Here is a 22,167-nt window from a genome sequence, read left to right on the forward strand (position 1 = left end):
AGCCTGCAGATAACATCAAGTAATTTCGTAATTTCCACACACAGCACTTCAAGAGCCTCATAATGAACCGTCTAGAAAGACTCTAGGCCCCATGTTGCTTCCTCATGGCACCTGCTTTCCTTCCTCTGCGGTCTGGGGCAGGGACAGAGAGAGGACCATTTAGATGAGAATGGAAGGGAGGGGAGGGGCTGCTGGCTTCTCACTCCCCAGGAAGGCTCCCCTGCTGAGGCCCCTTGAGCTGGGAGTGTCCTGCACTGTGGTCTCAGCACGTTCCAGGCCCCCCCGGCCCCTGTTCTCTGCTGGGCCTCCCCTTCCCGAGGGAACTAGGGGAGGAGGCTGGGATCTGCCCAGAGCTTGGTCCTCACCTTCCTCTTTCTGGGCTCCCCAGCCTGTCAGACCCTCGCTGTCTCTTTGCTATGACCACACAGTTGGACAGAGGCTTCTCCAAGGAAAAGGCAGAGGCCAGGGACCAGCAACCCCCCTGTGGCTGAACATGGAACTCTCAGGCCAAGAGGAGCCCCTGGGGCGAGCAACAGCCCCGTGGCCTTGCTGTTGGGTTCAGGCGGTGCAGGGAGGCACCACGGGCCTCCGTGAAGGCCAGTGAAATGGACAGGACAAGGTGCTTGACCTGTGGCTGGAGAGCCATCTTCTCACCTGCTGGCCGCGTGGCTCTGGGAAGGCACTGACACTTCATAAAACTTGCCTGGTGTGAAAAATGATGGCGGTCATATGTCCTAACTCAGAAGGCTGTGCTGGGAGTTAGATATAACGTAGCGCGAGTGCCTGACCCCTGGGAGAGGTGCAGTGAGAGTTTGTTGAAATTGGCATGTGAAGTCGAGGCTCTCAGTGAGGTGCAGACTTTTCCTGTCCAGGGATGGGAGAGAAGGAGCCGTCATTCACTCAAGCACTTCGTTTGCCATCACCTGGCGTGTTATACACCCCTTTTTAATCCTGTAAGGTGAGTGTTCTTATCTCCAGCTCAATCTGAAGCTCAGAGAGCCTGGGCCAGTGCCACAGGTCACACAGCATGTCAGTGGCCGCATGTGAGCTCAGACCTGGATCTGCTGCTGTCTGTCTTCCCGATATCCATGACCTTGACTGATGCAGGTGTTCATCGATGCCTCCATCCCCGTCCTGCTGGAGCGCAGAGCACGGAGGCCTGGCCCTCCGAGGAGACAGAGGGGGTGTCAGGCACCATGACGAGAGCTTAGGGAGTACCAGGCTGAGCTGTGCTTTCCTCCTCCACAGCACAGCTGGGGTTGGGAATCCAGAGGGTCCCAGCTGGCCCTGGAAGGCAGATTCCAACCGCCAGCATTTCCTTAGCTCTCCCTGTACAGCCTCCCGGATCAAGAGACTAAAAACTCCATGATGTGATGTAAGTCAGCAAATATAAAAAGCAGAAAATCTTCACTCTGCAACCGAGAGACAGGACAGGAGTCCAGGGGCTCAGGGTGAGGATGGCATTGTGGTGAGAGACAGACCCCAGCTGGAACACCCTCTAGGCAGGCCATCAGCCACAGTTCCATATTTAGGAGGACCTTGACAAGGTCATTCATGATAAAATTATCCCCCGGCACAGTGTCACTTCTCGGAGGGACCCGTGCCTCTGCAGGCAGCGCGTCCGTTCAGTTGTGTCCCGGGGATCTCTCTCCGTTGCTTACCTTTGTACCTGCAGCAGGTGCGCTAGGCACTGTGTTATGTGTGTCTCAGAGCTGAGTTCATGTGCATTTCTTCATCTAAGAACCTGCTCAGAACGACCCACCCCTGCCCCTGCAGACCTGGCAGAGGCTCAAACTTGGCTCAGGAGACAAGTAGGGTCTTTGGAGCAGCCCCCGGGTCACGCCCTTTCAAGCCGCGAGTGCCCAGGTCCTCAATATTTGGCTCTGAGTAGAATTGTCAGAGAATGGGATTTTCTCAGCCATACAATTTCCAAGTAGACTCAGGCCTAACTCCCAGCAATTTGTACGTCAAACTCTACAGATAATTCTGTGCAGTCTATTTTCACTCTTCTTTAAAACAGCCACAAAATATGCAGCTTCCTTTCCCTGAGAAAATGGCAAAGAAAATTAAACACAGAAGGCCAGGGAGGGTGCGTGGAAATGGTTCACATGTTCAAAAGTTTTATATGTATAGAAGAAAGCTGTGAAGTGTGAAGTACATTTTCTATTGTAGAATGGATGAAAATGCAATAAAAATAATATTCTTTGCTAGGCAGAATAAATAACTTCTTTAAACAATTTTATGGTATGAAGAAATCTGGACCAGTTTCTTAAATGGGATTTCTGCCACAAACCTTTGAAGAATCACGTCGTCTTAGCCCAAGGTGAAAACTACATTGCATAACAGAGAACATGACCATGATCCACGTACACATCCCCCGGCAAGGCAGGACACAGGCCAGCGACAGAACACTTGAGACAGGCCTACAACTGCGCATGGTTCAGAAGCAAGTTTCAGCACACTTGCTGCTGTGAGACTCCATTTCCGTCTAAAGAAGATGTGTGAGTTCTGTCCTTTGTTATTATTTTGAATGTCTTAAGACATAATTTGCTTACCATAAAATTCACTTATTTAAAGTGTGTAATTCAGCAGCTATTAGTATATTCAGAGTTGTACAATCATCACCACACTGAATGTGAGAACACTTGTGTTACCCCCAAAAGACATCCGTGCTCTTTAGACCCCACCATGCACCCAGACCCCGTACCCTCAGCCCCAGCAACCCCGAATCTACTTCCTGTCTCTGTGGATTTGTCCACTCCTCTGGTCGTGTCCTGTAGACAAGCACGACACTACGTGACCTCCTGTGTCTGGCTTCGTGGTTTCAGGGCTTATTCCTGCGGTAGCATGAACTGCTGCTTTCCTTTTTGTGGCTACGATTCCATTGTTGGAATAGGTCTTGCTTTGTCCATTCATCGGATAGCAGGCATTTGGGTTGTTTCTACTTTTGGGTGATTGTGAAGGACTCTGATATGGTTTGGATTTGTGTCCCCACCCAAATCTCATGTAGAATCTCATTGTAATCCCCGATGTTGGAGGAGGGGCCTGGTGGGAGTGATTAGATCACAGGGCTGGAATCCACCTGGCTTTCCTTGTGACAGTGAGTTCTCAGGGAGCCTGACTGTTTAAAAGTGTGTCGCTCCTCCCCCTTCACTCTCTTCCTCCTGCTACAGCCATGCAGGACGTGCCTGCTCCCCCTTCACCTTCACAGGATTGTAAGTTTCCTGAGGCCTCCCCAGCCATGCTTCCTGTACAGCCTGCAGAACCAGGAGCCAATTAAACATCTTTTCTTTAGAAATTACCCAGTCTCAGGTAGTTTTTTATAGCCGTTCAAGAATGGACTGATACCGACTGTGCTGTGAGCAATCATGTACAAGCTTTGGCGTGAATGTGTTTTTGCTTCTCTTGGGTCTGTGCCTAGGAGTGGATCATGTGGTGACTCTGTGTTCACCTCTTTGGGAAATTGCTGGACTGTGTTCCACATGGTTGCACCATCTCACATCCTCATCAGGAATGTGTGCATTACCTTGGTTCCTCATCTCAGTGGTTCTGATGTCTTCACATCCTCTCTAATCTTGCATCATCTATCTGTCTCATCTAGCCATCCTCATAGGTTTGAGGTGATGTCTCATTGTGGTTTCAATTTGCATTTTCTTGGTGGATAATGAAGTCGAATATCTTTGCGTGTGCTCATTGGCCGTTTGCATGACTTCTTTAGAATCATGTCTATTCAGATCCTTCACTAATGTGTAGTTGGGTTTTTTTATTATTGAGTTGTAAGAGTTATTTGTATATTTTGGATACTAGTCCCTCATTAGATTAGGTATATGATTCACAAAATTTTCCCCCATTCTGTGTGTTGTCTTCTTTATTGGTGGTATCATTTGCAACAAAAAAATTTTTAATGTAGCCAATTTATCTACTTTTTTCTTTCATTACTAGTGCTTTTGGTTCATATCTAAGAAATCATTGTCTGATCCAAGGTCACGAAGACTTACACCTGTGCTTTCTTCAGACAGTTTTATAGTTTCGGTTCTGACACTAAGGTCTGTGGTCCATTTTGAGTTAGACTTTGTGAGTAGTGTAAGAAAAGGGTTCAACTTCATGTTTTTACATAAAATCCACTTGTTCCAGCATCATTTATTTAAGTAACTGTTCTTCATGCACACAAAATGGTAATTCTGTGAGGTGATAGATGTGCTAAATAGCTTTATTGTGGTAATTATTTCACAATCTACACATATATGAAAAAGTCCTACTGTACAACCTAAATACATACAATTTTTATCATCGATACCTCAATAAACCTGGAAAAAATAAACATTTTTAAATTAAAAAATAGAGGACTATTATTTCCCCTTCGAGTTGTCATAGTATTCTTGTTGAAAATCAATTGACCATAAACATAAGCATCAGGTTGAGGAGGTTTCCTTCAACTTCTAGTTTGTTGAGCATCCTCTTAGCATGAAAGGGTGTTGAGTCTCCTCAAATTTCTTTCCTGCATCTATTGGGAAGCCACATGGATTTTGTACTTTATTCATATGGTGTCTGTTACATTGGTTGTTGCTGTTACTTTGGTTGTTGCCAAACCAACCTTGAATTCCTAGGATAAATTCCATTTACTCATGGTGTGTAATTCCATTTATGCATTGTTTTAAGTTGTTTGCTAGTGTTTGGTTGAGGATTTTTGTGTCTGTATTCACAAGGAACATTAGTCTGTAGTTTTCTTTTGATATCTTTGCCTGTTTTATCTCTGGGTCATACTGTTCTATAGAATGAGTTGGGAAGTGTTAAACCGTTTTCTATTTTTTGGTAGGATTGGTATTGACAGTATTGGTATTGATTATTATGGATGTTTTATTTATTTATTTATTTGTTTGTTTGTTTGTTTATTTATTTTATTTAGAGAGAGGATCTCCTCTGTTGCCCAAGTTGGAGTACAGTGGCACAATCATGGCTTGCTGCAGCCTTGAATTCCTGGGCTCAAGCAATTATCCCACCTCAGCATCCTGGGTTGCTGGGACCACAGGTGTGCATCACTACACCTGGCTATTTAAAAAAAAAGATTTTTTATAGAGATGGGGTCTCACTCTGTTGCCAAGGCTGGCCTGAAACTCCTGGGCTCAAATGATCCTCCCACCTCAGCCTCCCAAAGTTCTGGGATTACAGGTGTGAGCCACTGTGCCCTGCCTTTTTAAATGTCTGATAGAATTTGCTAGTGAAGCTGCCTGGCCTGGGTTTTCAAGGATAGTCTGTTTGGACTATGATATCAAAATACCCCATACTGGGTACTTTATAAACAGCAGAATTTATTGCTCACAGTTCTGGAGACTGGACAGTCCAAGATCACAGCACCACCAGATTTAGTATCTAGAAAAGCTTTGTTCTCTGCTTCATAGATATGGTGACTTCTCACTGCATCCTCACATAGCAGAAGGCAAGGCAGCTCTTGGGGGCCTCTTTTATAAAAGCATTAATCGTATTCATTTTCACAGGGCCTGCATCACCTAATCACTCTCCAAAGGCCCCACCTCCTAATAACATCATCTTGGTGATTGAGTGTCATATATACATGGTGGGTGGATACAAATATTCAGACCATAGCAAAGAATTTATTTATTTTTATTTTTCTGAGAGTCTTGCTCTGTCACCCAGGATGGAGTACAGTGGCACAATCTTAGGCCACTATAACCTCAAACTCCTGAGTTCAAATAGTCCTCCTACCAGAGTCTCCCAGGTAGCTAAGACTACAGGTGCACATACCACCACACTTGGTTAATTTTTTCATTTTTATTTTTTAAAGAGATGGTCTCACTGTGTTGTCCAGGCTGGTCTCAAACTCCCAGCATCAAGTGATCGTTATCCGTGGCCTCCCAGTGTGCTGGGATTATAGGCATGAGCCACCACATTCAGCCGCAAGGAAGTTTTAACATTATTAATTTAATCTCTAATTGTTTTAGATCTATTTTCTTTTGAGTTGGTTTGGGTAGTTTGTGTTTTTTCAGGAATTGTATCTAACTTTGTTGGCATATAATTGATATTATTCACTTATAATCCTTTTTTACTTTTATAAGGTCATTATTTTATAAGATGTCCTCCCTTCCATTTCTAATTTTGGTAATTTAGTCCCTCTCTTTTTTTCTTAGTCTTTCTAAAGGATTGTCATTTTGTCAATCTTTTCAAAGAACTAACCATTGGTCTGGTTGATTTCTCTATTGTTTTTCTATTCTCTGTCGGTTATTTCTGTTCTAATCTTGATTATTTCCTTTCTTCTGCTGGTTTTAAGTTTAGTTTGCCCTTCTCTATCTAGTTTCTCTTTTTAATTATTTAATTATTTTTAAAATTTTTATTAACATATAGTTGACAAAAATTACATATATTTACTGCATGATATTTGATATATATATACATTGTTAAATGGTTATATCAAGCTAATTAACATATCCATCACATCACACACTTATCTTTTGTTGTGAGAAATTTTTCTAGTGTCTTAAGGTAGAAAGGTTATTGATTTGAGAGCTTCTTTTTTAATATAAGCATGTAGAGCTATAACTTTTCCTCTGGGCACTGCTTTAGCTGCATTCTATAAATATTGGCATGATGTACTTTTGTTTTCATCCTTCTCAAGGTTTTTTCTAATTTCCCTTGTAATTTCTTCTTTCATCCATTGGTTATTTAGGAGTGTATTGTTTAATTTTCAGATATTTGTGCATTTCCCAAGTTTCTTCCTATTACTGATTTTTAACTTAAGTCCATTGTGCTCAGACAATATACTTATGATTTCAATCCTATTTAAAGGTATTCAAGTTTATTTTATGGTGTATGCACCATATTGTCAATTGTGGAGAATGTTTTATGTGTACTTGGGAATATGTATTCTGCTGTTTTTGGTGAAGTGTTCTGTAGGTGCTGGTTAAATCTAAGTTTATTTAAGTTTTTATTTCTGTGTGGATCTTCTGCCTATTTGTTCTATAAATAATTAAAAATGGGGTATTGAAGTTTGTAAAAACCATTATTAAATTGTCTACTTCTCCCTTCAGTTTCACCAGTTTGCTTTATATATTTTGGAGTGCCACTGTTAGGTGCATATGGGTTTATAATTGTTATATTGTCCAGATGAATTGACTCTTTTATCATTACAAAATGTTCATCTTTAGTAACATTTTCTGTTTTAGGGTCTATTTTTTCTGATGTTAGTATAGCCTCTCCAGCTCTGTCATGGTTGCTGTTTGATGGCATATGTTTTTCTGTTCTTTAACTTTCAACTCATTTATATTTTTAAAAGCTACACTGGATTTTCTACAGAATATGAATACTTTTTCTATAGGAAGTCAGTGTACATTGTAGCTACTATACAGACACACAGACACACACTTGATAAGCCGGTTTCTTGTTTCCCTTTATTCAATCTGGTAATTTCTGCCTTTTGATTGACTTGTTCAATTGATTCACATTTAAATATTATTTTTATTGATTATTGGATTTATATCTACCATTATGCTTTTTGTTTTCTTATTTATTTATTTATTTATTTTTTGAGACAGAGTCTCACTCAGTCACCCAGGCTGGAGTGCAGTGGTGCAATCTTGGCTCACTACAACCTCCGCCTCCTGGATTCAAGCGATTCTCCCGCCTCAGCCTCCTGAATAGCTGGGATTACAGATGTGCGTCACCACGCCTAGCTAATTTTTGTATTTTTAGTACAGACATGGTTTCACCATGTTGGTCAGGCTGGTCTCGGACTCCTGACCTCGTGATCCACCCACCTTGGCCCCCCAAAGTGCTGGGATTACAGGTGTGAGCCACCACGACTGGCCCACTTTTTGTTTTCTATATGTCCTTATTATTCCTCCATGTTCTTGTATTGCTTTTTGGTATTAAGTGGATATTTTATAATGTAATACTTTTTATTTCTTAAATGACTTCTTTACTGTATTGTTTGAGTCATTTTCTTAGTGGTTGCTCTAGGGCTTACCATGTACATCTTAACGTCAAATTTAATTTTAGATTTATACTAGCCTAATACCAGTGAAATATAGAAACATACTCCTGTGGAATGAGTTCAATTCCATAGACTTCATAAAACATAGTTTCATTCCATAGACTTCTTTTTTGTGCTCTTGTTTAATATATTGTCCCTGTATATGTTACAAACCCAACAATATATTTTTGTAATTACTACTTTACATAATCTTAAGTCTTTTAAGGAAGTTGAGAGAAGAAAGGAGAGAAAGTATATGTTTATAAAGTTTGTTATATTAACCTCCTGATTTACCATTTCTGATTCTCTTTTCTTCCCCCTGTGGATTCTGGTCACTATCTGATGCCATTTCTTTCACTCCAGTACAGCTTTGTTTCAACCCGCCTTCTTTGTGCTGCTATTTTCAAATGTATTACATTTCTATATGTTATAATACAAATAATATAATTATATACATATTCTTTTATGTAAGTATTTTTTAAATAAGTTAAGAGAAGAAAGAAGAAATATAGTATACTGTCTTTTACAATTATCTACAGAATCCCCTTGTGCGAGACAGGTCTCCCCGGGGCTCCCTCCTGCACAGCGGGTCACTTGCCCTTGCTGCTCTCAAGACTTTCTCTTTATTTGGCTTTCCACATTTTCAAAGGGGGCTGGGAGGTGGGAAACACAGGTGGCCAGAGCCCCAGACTGGGCGCTGGGGGAGTAGGGCCCCCATTTTCTTCTCCACGTCTGTACAGAGCAGAGCTCCCGTTTTCTGGATGGGCTTGGAGGGAGGGGAGAAGGAGGCTGAGGCTCAAATGCCACAGACTCTCACTGTTCTTACCAAGATTTACTGAATTTTCCTGAAGAAATAGTTTTCAGTCTGTGTATGCCCTTAGGATCATTTCAGAGACTTTAAATGATGTTTAAAACCATTTTCTCCAGTTAAATGATTGTCTTCTCGGGGCAGTCCACCACTCCCAAGGTGGTAGCTGTGTCCTCTACCTTTGAAAATTCCACCACTGATCTCCAACTTGGTCAGGCATTTGGGGGACCACGTCTCAAGTGGCCCTCTCGGTCTGTGTGCTCTTGCATTAAGATTACACGTAGCAGTGTAGTCCATGACACCAGGTTTAACCACCGTTTTAATAGTTAATATCATTGGGTGCTGTTCCAAGTGTGCTGTGTGTGATAACGCAGTTAGTCTCATCACAGCCTGGAAGGAGGTTCCAGTCACACCCATTTCATAGCTGAGGCCTGGAGGATTTGATAATGTTGCCCAAGGTCTCTGAAAGAGAGTGGGGTGGGAGGGGGAGGCTGCAGTCACTCAGTCAGTTAGCGTGTACCCACTGAGCTTATGCCAGGCACTGCTCCAGGCAGTGAGGACAAACCAAGCACCAAGCACTTACAGGGCAGTGAGGACAGACTAAGCACCAAGTACTGAGCACTCAGAGGGCAGTGAGGATAGATCAAGCACCAAGCACTCAGAGGGCAGTGAGGATGGACCAAGTACCGAGCACTCAGAGGGCAGTGAGAACAGATGGAACATTGCGTAGTGAGCACTCAGAGGGCAGTGAGGATGGACTGAGCATCAAGCACTCAGAGGGCGGTGAAGATGGACCAAGGGCCAAATACTGACCACTCAAAGGGCAGTGAGGATTGACCGAGCACCAAGCACTCAGCAGTGAGGATGGACCAAGTACCATGCACTTAGAGGGCAGTGAGAACAGATGGAGCACCAAGCACTCAGAGGGCAGTGAGAACAGACTGAGCACCAAGTACTGAGCACTCAGAGGGCAGTGAGGATGGACCAAGCACCAAGCACTCAGCAGTCAGAGGGAAGTGAGGATAGACTGAGCACCAAGCACTCAGCAGTCAGAGGGAAGTGAGGATAGACTAAGCACCAAGCACTCAGCACTCCCCAGTGGGGCCAGATGAGGAGCAAATGGATAAACACGCAGGTAGCAGATGACAGGGAGTGATCAGTGCTGAGAACGGTGAGGCAGGCGTGGAGCCATGAGCAACGGCGACGCTCTGGACATAGTGGGGGAAGCCCTCTGAGGAGGCATCCTCTGGCTGCCCTGAACCGCCAGGAACATCCCAATTTAGAAGACGCTCCCAGCAGTTGGAGTACTTCCCGCTTTTTATGGAAGCGCTTCATGAGGGCACCAGTACCACTTGGAATCGTTTGGTCCCCACCTCCTGTGCCCCGAGTGAACTCCTGCCTTCTTCCATTCTCAGTTTCCTAGCCAGCTAAACTGGAATCATATGAACTGTCATACAGTCATGGGTGGGCTGGGACAAAGAATCAAAGTAGGAACCAGAATTATTCCATTGGTCCTGAATCGTTTTTCTTCCTTCTGGGTAGTTGCTTGCTTATATAATCAATGTCTCTCTCTCTCTCTTTCTGTCTCTGTCTCCCTCTCTCTCTATCCCTCTTTCTCTCTCCCCTTCTCTCTCTTCCTCCCCCTCTCTCTTCCTCCCCCTCTTTCTTCCTCCCCCTCTCTCTCTTCCCCCGCTCTCTCTCTTCCCCCATCTCTCTCTCTGTCTCTGCCTCCCTCTCCCCATTCACTCTGATTCTCTCTCCCCAGCCCTGACTTTATCTGCTTTTCAGCTCCATTTCCCAGATGCGCGTGTTGTGGTCCCCAGATACCAATTTCAAATTCCTGGGAGCGGTGCTCTGGTCATACATATCTGGGTTTGTTGTCCAGCCCTGAGTCTGCTTAGCCAGGAGAGCATGACCAGGGGTGCGGGGCTCTGTCAGCCTCACCCACGTGGCGGGAGTCTGTCTCGGGATGGCGGCTGCGCACACCTGGCCGACAGGAACCTGTCTTCAGCAACTGCCAGTTAACGCCCTCCCTCTTGCCCCTCCTGCCGCACAAATGTGAAAATGCAACGTTACAGAGATCTGTGCCCCAGACACCACCTGGACACAGAGAAACTGTCATGAGCCCGCGTGACTGCACTTTTCAGGTTATGGAATTTCTTTTAGGTGTACCCTTGAGTTTAATATACTTATTAATAACCTATCAATACAGAGAAACAAATTACCAGAGGTACAGGGTGTTTTTAACGGACTTTCTTCTCTCGCACATTTCTGGGCATGGCGTGCGCTAAAGGCGACAGAGGGGAGTGATGGGCTGAGAATGTGTGTGTGTCCTCTCCAACAATTCCCAAACATCGACATTTTCAAGAAAACAGCAATCGAGGTCATCTGGAAAATTGTAACTTAGTAATTCATTAGGTTAATTTCCCTAGGTTCTCTGTACTGCATGAGACCACAGCATATTCATTAAAGAGGAAAGCAGAATATTGACAGAAAACAGGGTTGCAAATTTGTAACAAGATGTTCTATCAGAAAATGAAACGCAATTTTCTGTCCTCTCTGAGCTTTTACCAGGTAGCTCATAGCAATGGGTGTTTTCTCTGTCATTCCACTCAGTTCTCACTCGAGTAAACCTCCAAGCAATAAGAATGTTGTCTTTCCTGTTTAGACTAGACTGATTGCCTTTCCAGGACAGTCCATTAAGTTGATTTCCAATGGTGACGGGTCAGAGGCGCGCCTCCCCTGGGCCGATCAGGGATAGTTCATAGCACTTGCCAAATAGCTGTCTGCAGCTGCAGCCATCACCTCCGTAATCAACACTGCCATTGTCTGAGCCTGCCCTTTGCAGGAATGGCATCAGCGCATCCAGGCCTCATAGAGACGACAGCCACCCCGGGCACTGTTGTGATCCTTGCTTTGATCATTGTCCTGTTTATGGCTGAGGAAAGGAGGGCTTAGGAAGATTAATCTTAGTTATCTCTTTATCCTAGCAATCGGCACATATCTGTGGATCAATAAACATTGTATTAAAATAATGAACACAACGGATCTCCCTTAACCTGATTTTCCAGGAGTTCTAAGCAGGCTTAAGACCGAGAAAATAAGAGGAGGAAAGAGAGAGGGGCCGCCTTAACCAGCTGTGGTGCTGACTGGGGCAATTCCAGGTCAAGCTTTTGACTTTGAACTGTCTGCTTTCGACTTTGTGTGATGAGTGACTTTTTAAGCAATGGACCAGGAACCCAAGACTCAGATGCCGCGAGCTTTGCGAGGCGGGTGAGAGCTGAGATCTTCAGTGGCCGGCGGGTCCAGGGCTGCTGGGAGCGGGGTGTTATCTGCTCCAAGGTGGTTTGAATGAGGCAGTGCCCAAGCCCTTCTGACTGGCTGAGGTGAGCCTGTGGCTCAGTCACGCACTCTGTCCCTCTCTTAATATATGCAATCCCCAGACAGCAGCTCCCTGGTGTCACGCAGCTGAGGAACCTAACTGGCTGGGTGGGTTGTTCCTGTCCAGCTTCCACCTGAACGAAGGATGCTTTTTCAGATCAACAGCTACCATCCACAGCTGCCATCGTGTCAGGCACAGAGCTGGGCATCAACAAGTATATGTTGGATAAAGAATGAATTGATGAAATGAAGTGAATGGAAAACATTGACTCAACACTCCTTCATACTTATTATTTAGTCCAACATGAAATACTAAGGAAGAGAAATCCTAGTCTTTATCCATGAAGAGCTTAGAATTTGGAAGGGGTCATAGACACGCGCACATGACCATTAGTGATCCTGACACGGTCCCACCAGTAACCTGACAAATCTGTAAAAATACTGCATTGAGTAGGCAGCACCTGTCTAGACAGATGCCAAGGGGGTTATAACACTTGGAGTCAGATGAATCAAAAGTGCAAATGCTAACACAATTCCAGAACTGAGAGAGGTTAAATATCTGTAAAAACATGAAACCATACCCAGCGGATTTGGCTTAATGAAGACGTATGTCGGTGTTTCTTTTGCATTTCCGAAAGGTGGGCCCCAAGTCTCAAAGTGAGAGAGTTTTCCAAGGGTCTGAGATAAGGTTCCTCAGACTCCACCCCTCGGTGGCTGGAAAGCTGTTTGTGGGACAGTAGGCGATGGCCGGGACTGCAGACAGCTGACAGAGGAGGCATCAGATCATTACAGAGGAATGTGAAATCTGGCCTGTGGGCTTTCCAGAGCAAACAGCCTGTTGTGTACAGGTGATTCATGTACAGAAATTCTCAGACACTGGTCGAGTCCCCACAAAAGGTTTTCAGGGTTATTTCTTCAAGGCTGTCCTTGTTTCAACCACTTGTCTGCAGTGCCGGTGCCTCCTGGGAATCCTGCTTGCATCTCTGGGCAGATTCCAAAGGGAGGTGGCCCTTGCTACAGCTGCACCTGCCTCCTCCATCACCACCTGCCTGTCACCTGGGAGTCAGGCCTGCTGCGCTGGAGCTGGGGCCAAACCAGTACCAAGAGCCAGCCAGGGCCTGGAGTGCTCCCTGATGACATGCGGGCAGCGGGTGAGCATTCTAAGCATTCTAAGGCTGATACTTCTGGTTCTGGGCAGTCGCTGAGACCTTGGGAAAGAAATAGTCCCCCAGCCCTGCTTTCACTTACAGATGGGAACAGCAACTGCCCTGAGTTCCTGGGAGGAGAAACATGCACGGTGCCCGGCCTGTGGCACCAGAGCTTTAGGGCACTGGTCCTTCATCGCTGGCCATGAGATAGCAAAGCTTTGAAAGGCAGCTTGATGGAGTGTCCAATCCTTGTGGGAATCTTCTCTTCTTGGCAAAAGAATGAATAAGTGAATTTGGTCATGGAGAACATTACATGCTAGAGGCATCTTGGTAACCACCATCTGTGTTTGTAGCAAAGCACTTGATACATATTTGCCAAAAGAATGACCAATAAATCAATACAACTCTTAAAGTTTTCAAACCAATTTGAGACTTTATGCAACTCTTGAAGCTGTTTCACAGATAACGAAACAAAGGCACAAAGAAATTAAGCCATACGGGGGCCTTGGAGAGATTATTGACCAAATATTTTGTGTTTTATTTATCAGTTTTGACTAGGATTTTATAATTTACTCATATAACTTTTCATATATTTTCCTTTTCTAATGTATTGTCTAGATTGAGTCTCATGAATATTGAATTTTTATTTTAAAAAATTTGGATCTGTCTACACATATGAAATTCAACCCATTAGGCATTCTTATAATTTAAACAACTGTTCTTACATAAGAAGAGTAATACATTTAAGATATTCCTTTGTCTCACAATTTCTGAACTGTACCTAATGAAAATTCTCTTTCATGTTTGGCATATTTTCCACTTCAAATGCGTTTTATCCACATAATGAGGTTCATAATTCATTCTTTAGTGTTTTTATTTTGCACATTCTATGTATATTATGCATGCATCTGCACAAGTACTTTACTGGTCTCCAGATTTTATTCACGGGCATGTCATTTTAAATAAAAACTGGAAATTGAAAGTCTTTGTACTTAGCTAAATTAACATTAATAAAAGATACAACAAATCTGCAAGATTTTCTTCATCCATGGAAATGAGGCCCTGAGCATTTTCAAATGTTGAGACCTTTCAAACTCTACTAGTTACTGTGTTAGTTGATTCATGTTCAGGTTGCTCAAACCCTCAGGACTCGCCCAGACATCCGAAAAGCAGGCATTGCAGTGCGTTCCTTTGTTACTCTACATTGTCGTTGTCTTTGAGCCCTTGAGTAGGACATGGAGCTTGGAAAAGACCGAATCTGGCTCAGTCACGCACGCTCCATTGGCTCCAGTACTTTGCTTTTCCTCTTTTAATCATAAGAAATTGAGTTGAAAGAGAAATAAAGAAAATCTATGTCTTTTATTTTGTGAGGGAATGTATTTATGCTGCAGAGTATAGTGTTGGAGGCAGAGAAAGATAGAGCGTGCTAGCTCCAATCAAAATGGATCCATTTCAGATGGGAAGGAAGATGTTCGTTAAGGACAGTCACGGGAGCATCTGGCCAAGAGTTGATCATTTCCTTCCTTTAATGCTCTGGTGCATTCAAAACCAGCCGTTGAGCTCCATGGTACCCGAATCCCTCACTCTCACCACGATGGCTTGTTGCAAATACAATTCATCCTTTCTTAAATTTATTTAGGGACAGCGTCTCGCTCTGACATCCAGGCTGGAGTGCAGTGGCGTGAACCCAGCTCATTGCAGTCTCAACCTCCCAGGCTCAAACAGTCCTCCTGCCTCAGCCTCCTGAGTAGCTGGGACTACAGGCATGCGCCACCATGCCCAGCTAATTTTTGTATTTTTTGTAGAGACGGGGTCCCTATATTGCTCAGCTGGTGTCAGCTCCTAGGTTCAACTGATCCCCTTGCCTCAGCCTCCCAAAGCATTGGGATTACAGGCATGAGCCACTGCACCTGGCATGATTTTCTATAATGAGATTTTTAATGAGCACTAACATCGTATGTAATCCATATGCAATAGTATTTATATAACTTTTTGAATATTTGTGATGTCACCCTTTTTTGCTCCTCTAAAAAAATCATATATTTAAAAACTTGGTGGAAGATGTAATCTAGCCGGAAATCCTGATACTAGGTTTTAGATATGGTCCTTCTCCTCAGGCAGACCCCGTGAACTCTGGCGAGTCTGTGGCAGCCGGCGGGGTAGGTGTCTTACTCGGGTGCATGCTCCAGGGCACTCTGCTGACAGCGTCAGGTCTCAGGAAGTACAGTTGTGCAGAAAATCTGAGATTCTCCCCACAGGGTGTTGTGTGCTTGGGCCCTACACAGTAATTATCTGTGACCATTTTGGAAGCATAATTCTGCAGCAAACTGCATTTTAGAGTAAAGGATATGGGGTAATTCATGACATGATTTACTCTAGTCTCCATGTAGTCACTCTTTGGTCTGGGTTACATAAAAAGAAAGTCTAATAAAATAAATTGCAGTTGAAACACAGTTGAGCTTGGCCCACAGAAAAGAAACCAGCAAAAAATATCATTTGTGTCTGAGGTTGATATGAATGACCCTGTTAGACATCTATTTTCTCCAAACTCACTTTGGGACACTTCATCTCTCAGAATAAGACTCATTTTCCCAAGTCTTTCCGAACCAAACCACGATGCGTTCCGGAACCTTCGTAGGCAGTGTCTAGAGTGTTGCGATGAGGTGATGCTCAGTCTTTACAAATGAGAAAGACAAACTTAGAGACAGCTCTGGATCACAAGAGAGAATGGCAGCGGCTTTTCAATTTAGGGCAATCTAAAATAGGAAAATTAACACCCAGGGCTTACATGTGGAATATAATGACAAATTGTTCCAAGATAAGTCAACATATTAACTTCCTTTTAAAAATTCACTTGAAGATAAAATAAATGGAATTGGTTTTCACAACAGTTAATCAACTCCACTCCACTGGGCTCTGCACCCTCAATGTGAAAATCTAATTGCAATAGTTGAATATATACTTAATTGTAAGGCACTTTATTTTAGGAAATGGAAGTCACGCTTAGCACTTATTCCCCTGGAAAAAAATAGATAAGTTACGGTATTTGGTAATTGGGTAATGTTTGGAGAAAGATTTTGCATTATTTTTCAAGCGTTTTTCAAACAGATGCTGGTTCTACACAAACCCAAACCATCCAGGAAGTTCAGTAAATCAGACAACTTGTGTTTTGTTGGCAGAGACTGACCTCCTCCCTCGCCATCTGCAGAAAAATGTGCTACTAAATATTTATTACACCCCATCAGATACTAAATCATAGTTACATTTAAAAAGACACACATTTCACAAGGTCCCCAGAGCCCCTTCTAGCTACTCAGTGACTCATGGGCCCAGGACATCATGCAGCTCTCGCGCCGGGAACTCACAAGACAGACCCTGCCTGACTCCCACCCGGCCCAGGACGCTGTTATTGATAAATGCAGCATTACTGAGCAACTGAGCTGTTCGCTTTGTTTGAGGGGTTGCCATCATCCTCGCAAGAGCCCCGGGGGATGCAGCATGGTCCCTCCTGGCAGGGGAAGCATCCGCTCGGAATGCGGGGGGCTTACAGGGATTCGGTGGGGGCACCAGAGATGATGCTTGTGCTCCTGCCAATCAATCAGCCATCAGGATCAATCAGTTCTGGGTTTTCTATTTAGTCCCTCCTCTAAGACTTTACCCCATCCATCATTTTCATACCTTTAGGGGCAGGTGAAGAAGTTTAACCTTCACTCAAGACAATGGGATATGATTCAAGGCTAAAAAGAAAATAACTTTCAAGCCGTGAAAAGACGTGGAACAATTTAAATGCAGATTACTAAGTGAGAGAAGCCAATCTGAAAAGGCTGCACACTGTGTGATTCCAGCTACAGGACATTCTAGAAATGGCAGAACTATGGAGACAGGAAAAAGCCCAGTGGTTGCTGGGATTGGTGAAGAGAGGGATGAAGCCACAGAGCACAGATGATGTTCAGAGCAGTGAGTCTGTGAGATACTGTGATGGCGGGTACAGGTCATTACACATTTATCTAAACCCACAACATTTACAGACCCAACAGTGAGTTCTAACCGTTCTAAATGATTGACTTTAGTTAATAATAACCTACCAATGTTGGTTCATGAATTGTAACAAGGGCGCCACGCTAAGACAAGATATAAATAATAGGGAAAACTGGAGAGAGGAGGTATGAGGAAACTTTGTACTTTCTGCTCAATTTTTATATAAATCTAAATTTCCCTTAAAAAGAAAGTATTTTTAAATGCAATATTCAAAGTTATAGCATACAGAGTATGATCTCAATTATACGTATAAATACTGGAAAAATACACCAAAATGTTAATGGCTACCTCTAATGATGGACTATGGATAGTTTTGTTTTTTTTCTCTATACTTTACTGAATTTTCTTATTTTTATGCAGTGAAAATATGATTCTTTAATCATTAAAAAAGTGTTTCATATCGTTTTGTTTAAATAAGACACAATTCCACAAGTGCAACTGTACTTCAGGGAAAATAGAAAAGAATTTTGAAATTGTTGTTGTTTCAGAAAATCTAGGGACCATGTTTTCTGTTATTACACAGACCAAGGCACATTCCCCAAGGGACTGACACTAAAATAAGAATAAATGTTGGACAAGTTCATGTGTGTCTCTAGCTAATTCAAGGCAGCAGAAGTTATATAAAAGTATTGGTGTACATTAAGACAAGGGTTTGAGAAAGCACGTTGCAATTGTTTAAACTCCCCCGTGGCAGAATGAGATCCAACAGGAAATCATAAGGATGCACTTGACTCTCTTAAATTCCACTCCATACTGGAGTGTGTATGTCAGGGATGGAGTGAAGCCGGCGTCCTCCCCACCTGCTGGTCCATCTGTAATTTTGCTGATTCTCTATTCTGCACAGGGCAGTGTTCATGCATTTTCTTTTTGTCAAGGAGCCAGAATTTTGTGAGGGTTAAATGGTTGGTGGTTGTTTCATTGTTTTGACTGGGTGGCAAGTGGGTATTAGGCTGAACTGGCTTTTGCTTTGGGGTTCATGACGTCCTTTGGTTTTATCTCCCTCAGAAGGCGTGACATTGGGGCAGAGAGTGGATGCTGCTCCACGCTTCCAAAGACAGGAATTTTGGTGGCTCTGACCTCCTGGTGATGGTGCTGAACAGAATGCTCTGGTCTTCAGAAGGTTCAAGTCCAGAATGACTTAGCAGCCACAGACTGTGTTAGGTGGGGTGGGGGACAGTGGGGACAGGAAGGGTAACCATGCACAATCCACAGGTGGACATTCCGGGGCCATCGGGCCTGGGAAGGGCCAGCTGATGGGGGCTATACAGCATCCTGAGCCACAGAAGGGAATAGAGGCTTGGGGCTTCTTGAGGGTGGTGGAGGCAAATTTTGGGAGGGTGCAAGAAGGAGCTGTCTGGTGAATAAAGTTGTCTAGTTGTACAGGTAAGAGTCTCTCTGGGCCAGGCTCAGTGGTTCATACCTGTAATCACAACACTTTGGGAGGCCAAGGCAGAAGGATTGCTTGAGCCCAGGAGTTCAAGACCAGCCTGGGCAACATAGTGGGACTCCATCTCTACAAAAAAGGTTTTAAAAATTAGCTGAGCATGGTGGTTTACACCTGTGGTCCCAGCTACTCAGGAGGCTGAGACAGGAGAATCACTTGAGCCTGGGAGGTTAAGGCTGCAGTGAACCATGATGGTGCCATTGCAGTCTAGCCTGGGGGACAGAGCAAGACCCTGTCTCAAAAAAAAAAAAAAAAAAAAAAAGTTTCTCTGGTGCTCTGGGGTAGAGGCTGTCTAGAGTAACTCTCCTCCTGGTACAAGATCTTTACTAACAAGCCTTTCCCTTATCAGTGTCAGTTCCTTTACAAAAGAGGAAACTTACACATTAATTTAGGCATTTTATGAGGAGGCAAAGAGCATTCTTGTGTTGGCTCTCAATTTTTTAATTTTTTTTCACTGCAGCCCCCAGCTCCCAGGTTCAAGTGAGCCTCCCACCTCAGCCTCCTGAGTAGCTGGGACGACAAGCGCATGCCACCACACCCACCTAATTTTTTTACTTTTTTCTAAAAACAGGGGTCTCCCTATGTTGCCCATGCTGGTCTCAAACTCCTGGGCTCAAGAAATCCTCTGACCCCAGCCTCCCAAAATTCTGGGATTACTGGCATGAGCCACTGTGCCTGGCCTTCAATTTCTTTTAGCTCAAACTAATCAATATGCTATTGTTGCATATTTTGGGGTAGCAAGTTCTGGACCCCTTAAGTTAAAGCAGACGATGTTGGTCCTAATCCAGCCACTGAACTTGGTATTCTGACATTGGACAAGTAGCCTCAGCCCCTCAGTCTCCATCTCCTCTTCTTTAAAGAGAAAATAATAATCATTGCAAACCGCCAAACTTGCAGAGGTATGCAGAGGTTCAAAGCAAACGTCAGATGTGAGGAAGCAGCATTTGTAAATTTAATTCAATCAACTTCTGTCTGGCATCTGATATGAGTCAAGTCATGTGTTGGGCACAGAGGGCAGCTCAGAGATAACCCTGCTGTGACCTCGGATCTGATGGTGCTGCCATGATCACTTCTGTACAAATTCAAACTGCTGTCTTCACTTGCAAACCAGAATTACAAGGAAGACTTTCTTGAGCTCATGAGTTCAATCTGAAATCTTACAGAATGTAGAAGAAAATTCAGGGACATTTGTAAAGTTGCCACCTAGGAAAGATTTAATCTCCAATAAACATTTTAATACACAGAAAGCCAAAAATAAAATATTTATACATCCTGAAAGATAGTGGTCATTTGTGACATTGTCACTTTGAAAGCTCCTGTATGGGAGGATCCTTTATGAGAAGGATCCTTCAAAGTGACAAATCCTTTCAGCTCGACTTTCTTTCCTCAAAAATGAATACTAGGATTTCCACTCATGGGAAGATGAAGATGTAATTTTCTCTATTCCTCATGTTAAGTTCAATTAAAAACCACACAGCATATAGAAAGGAAACAAAAACTGAAAGGTGAGAAGAAAGCATACTGACTGGGGACCCCAGCATTGAGAAGTGACACGAGGTGAGCCATGGATTTTTCCTGGTGTATCCCAGACCTGGAGCTGAAGAAGCCAGGAAACTGCAACACAGACAATAATAGGCCCGAGGGAAGCCTGCTCACACCAGCCACAGGACCAGAAACCAGGGAGCTTAGAGAGAGAATGTTCAGGCAGAGAGAGCTGGGGCCACAGCTTCACTTGCGCCAACCTTGCTTGCACCAGCAAAAGGTATGGGGGCCTAGACTCCCCCACTCAAAGATCTGCAAAGAGGCAACAAAACCAACAAAGCTCTGCCTGGGCTGACGACAAAACCAAGAGAGAAGGTACTGATCAGGATCAGGAATGAGACAGGGCATCACTACAGACCCCACAGACATCCAAAGACAATGAAAGAACACCATGAACAACTTTACACAGATAAATTTGACAACTTAGATGAAATGGACCAATTCTTCAAAATACACAAACTTCCACAACTCACCCAATATGGAACAAACAATTCAACTATACCTATATCTATTAAGGACATTAAATTCGTAATTTAAGAAGTCCTCACAAGATAGCTCCAGGCTCAGATGGTTTCACTGGAGAATTCTAACAAATATTTATATGAGAATTAACACTAATTCTACACAATCACTTTCAGAAAACAGAAGAGAGAATGCTTCCTGATTGATTTTATGAAGCTGGTATTACGCTGATACAAAAATCAGACAAAAAGACAGTACACAAAAAGAAAACCATGAACCAATACTCCCCATAAATACAGATACAAAAATTCTTAACATAATATTAGCAAATAGAAGTCAGCAATGTAAGATATAATTATTCACCCATGGCCATAAGGTTCATTGCAAAATAAACACACAAAAATCCATTGCATTTCTATATACTAGGAAGGCACACGTGGATGCTGAAATTAAAGACATGATACCATCTATAATTACTAAAAAGAAATGTGTGTGAATGTAACACATCCTCTACAGGACTGGTGTGCTGAAAACTAGACAACACTGATGAAAGAAACCAAAATCTAAATAAATAGAGGTAGCTTACCAATGGATTGAAAGACACGACATAGTAAGGATACCAATTCTCCCCAAATTGATATACAAGTTTAGCAAAATTCTTATTAAAACCCCAACAATTAGCTGAGCATAATGGCTCACACCTATAATCCCAGCACTTTGGGAGGCTGAGGCAGGCAGATCACCTGAGGTCAGGAGTAAGACCAGCCTGGCCAACATGGCAAAACTCCATCTCTACTACAAGTACAAAAATTAGTTGGATATGGTGGCACACACCTTTAATCACAGCTACTTGGAAGGCTGAGGCACAAGAACTGTTTGAACCTGGGAGGCAGAGGTTGCAGTGAACCAAGATTGTGCCACTGCACTCCAGCCTGGGCGACAGATTGAGATTCCATCTCAAAACCCAACAATTCATTTTTGAAATATAGACAAAATTATTCCAAAATTTGATGAAAAGGCAAAGGAACTAAATTAGCTAAAACAATTCTGGAAAGAATAAAGTGGGAGGGAACACTTTATCCAGTTTCAAGACTTATTTTACAGTGACAGAAAAGACAGTGTGACACTTGTAGAAGGGCAGACCCTGGATCAAGATGAGAGACCCCGAAATAAACCTGCGTGAACTCGCCGTGCTGACGTTTGACGAAGGTATGTGTGCAGCTTGGGAGAGGAGGTCTCTGTCCACAAGCAGTGGGAGGCACCGGACCCCTGAGGCAAAAACAAGCCTCAACCTGAGTCTCACATCTCTTACAAAATTAGCTCAATGTGGACCCTGGACATGCAAGTCAGGAAAAGTGCA

At 43.5% G+C, this 22,167-nt stretch overlaps 2 protein-coding genes across 2 annotated transcripts in view; both read left to right on the forward strand.

Annotated features, from left to right (window-relative positions):
* ERICH1 (glutamate rich 1) overlaps positions 1-12,421 on the forward strand; it is a 107,595-nt gene extending 95,174 nt beyond the window's left edge. Inside the window, exon 6 of the mRNA XM_050800201.1 lies at positions 10,558-12,421. Coding sequence (XP_050656158.1) covers positions 10,558-10,817 — 260 coding nt within the window. The 3' untranslated portion in view covers positions 10,818-12,421. The remainder of the gene's footprint in view (positions 1-10,557) is intronic.
* Positions 9,276-22,167, forward strand: part of TDRP (testis development related protein) — a 141,228-nt gene continuing 128,336 nt past the window's right edge. The window contains exon 1 of the mRNA XM_050800218.1: positions 9,276-9,280. The gene's annotated coding sequence lies outside the window, so the exon portion shown is untranslated. The remainder of the gene's footprint in view (positions 9,281-22,167) is intronic.

This window comes from Macaca thibetana, chromosome 8 (genome assembly GCF_024542745.1).
Source record: "Macaca thibetana thibetana isolate TM-01 chromosome 8, ASM2454274v1, whole genome shotgun sequence".
NCBI lineage: Eukaryota > Metazoa > Chordata > Mammalia > Primates > Cercopithecidae > Macaca > Macaca thibetana.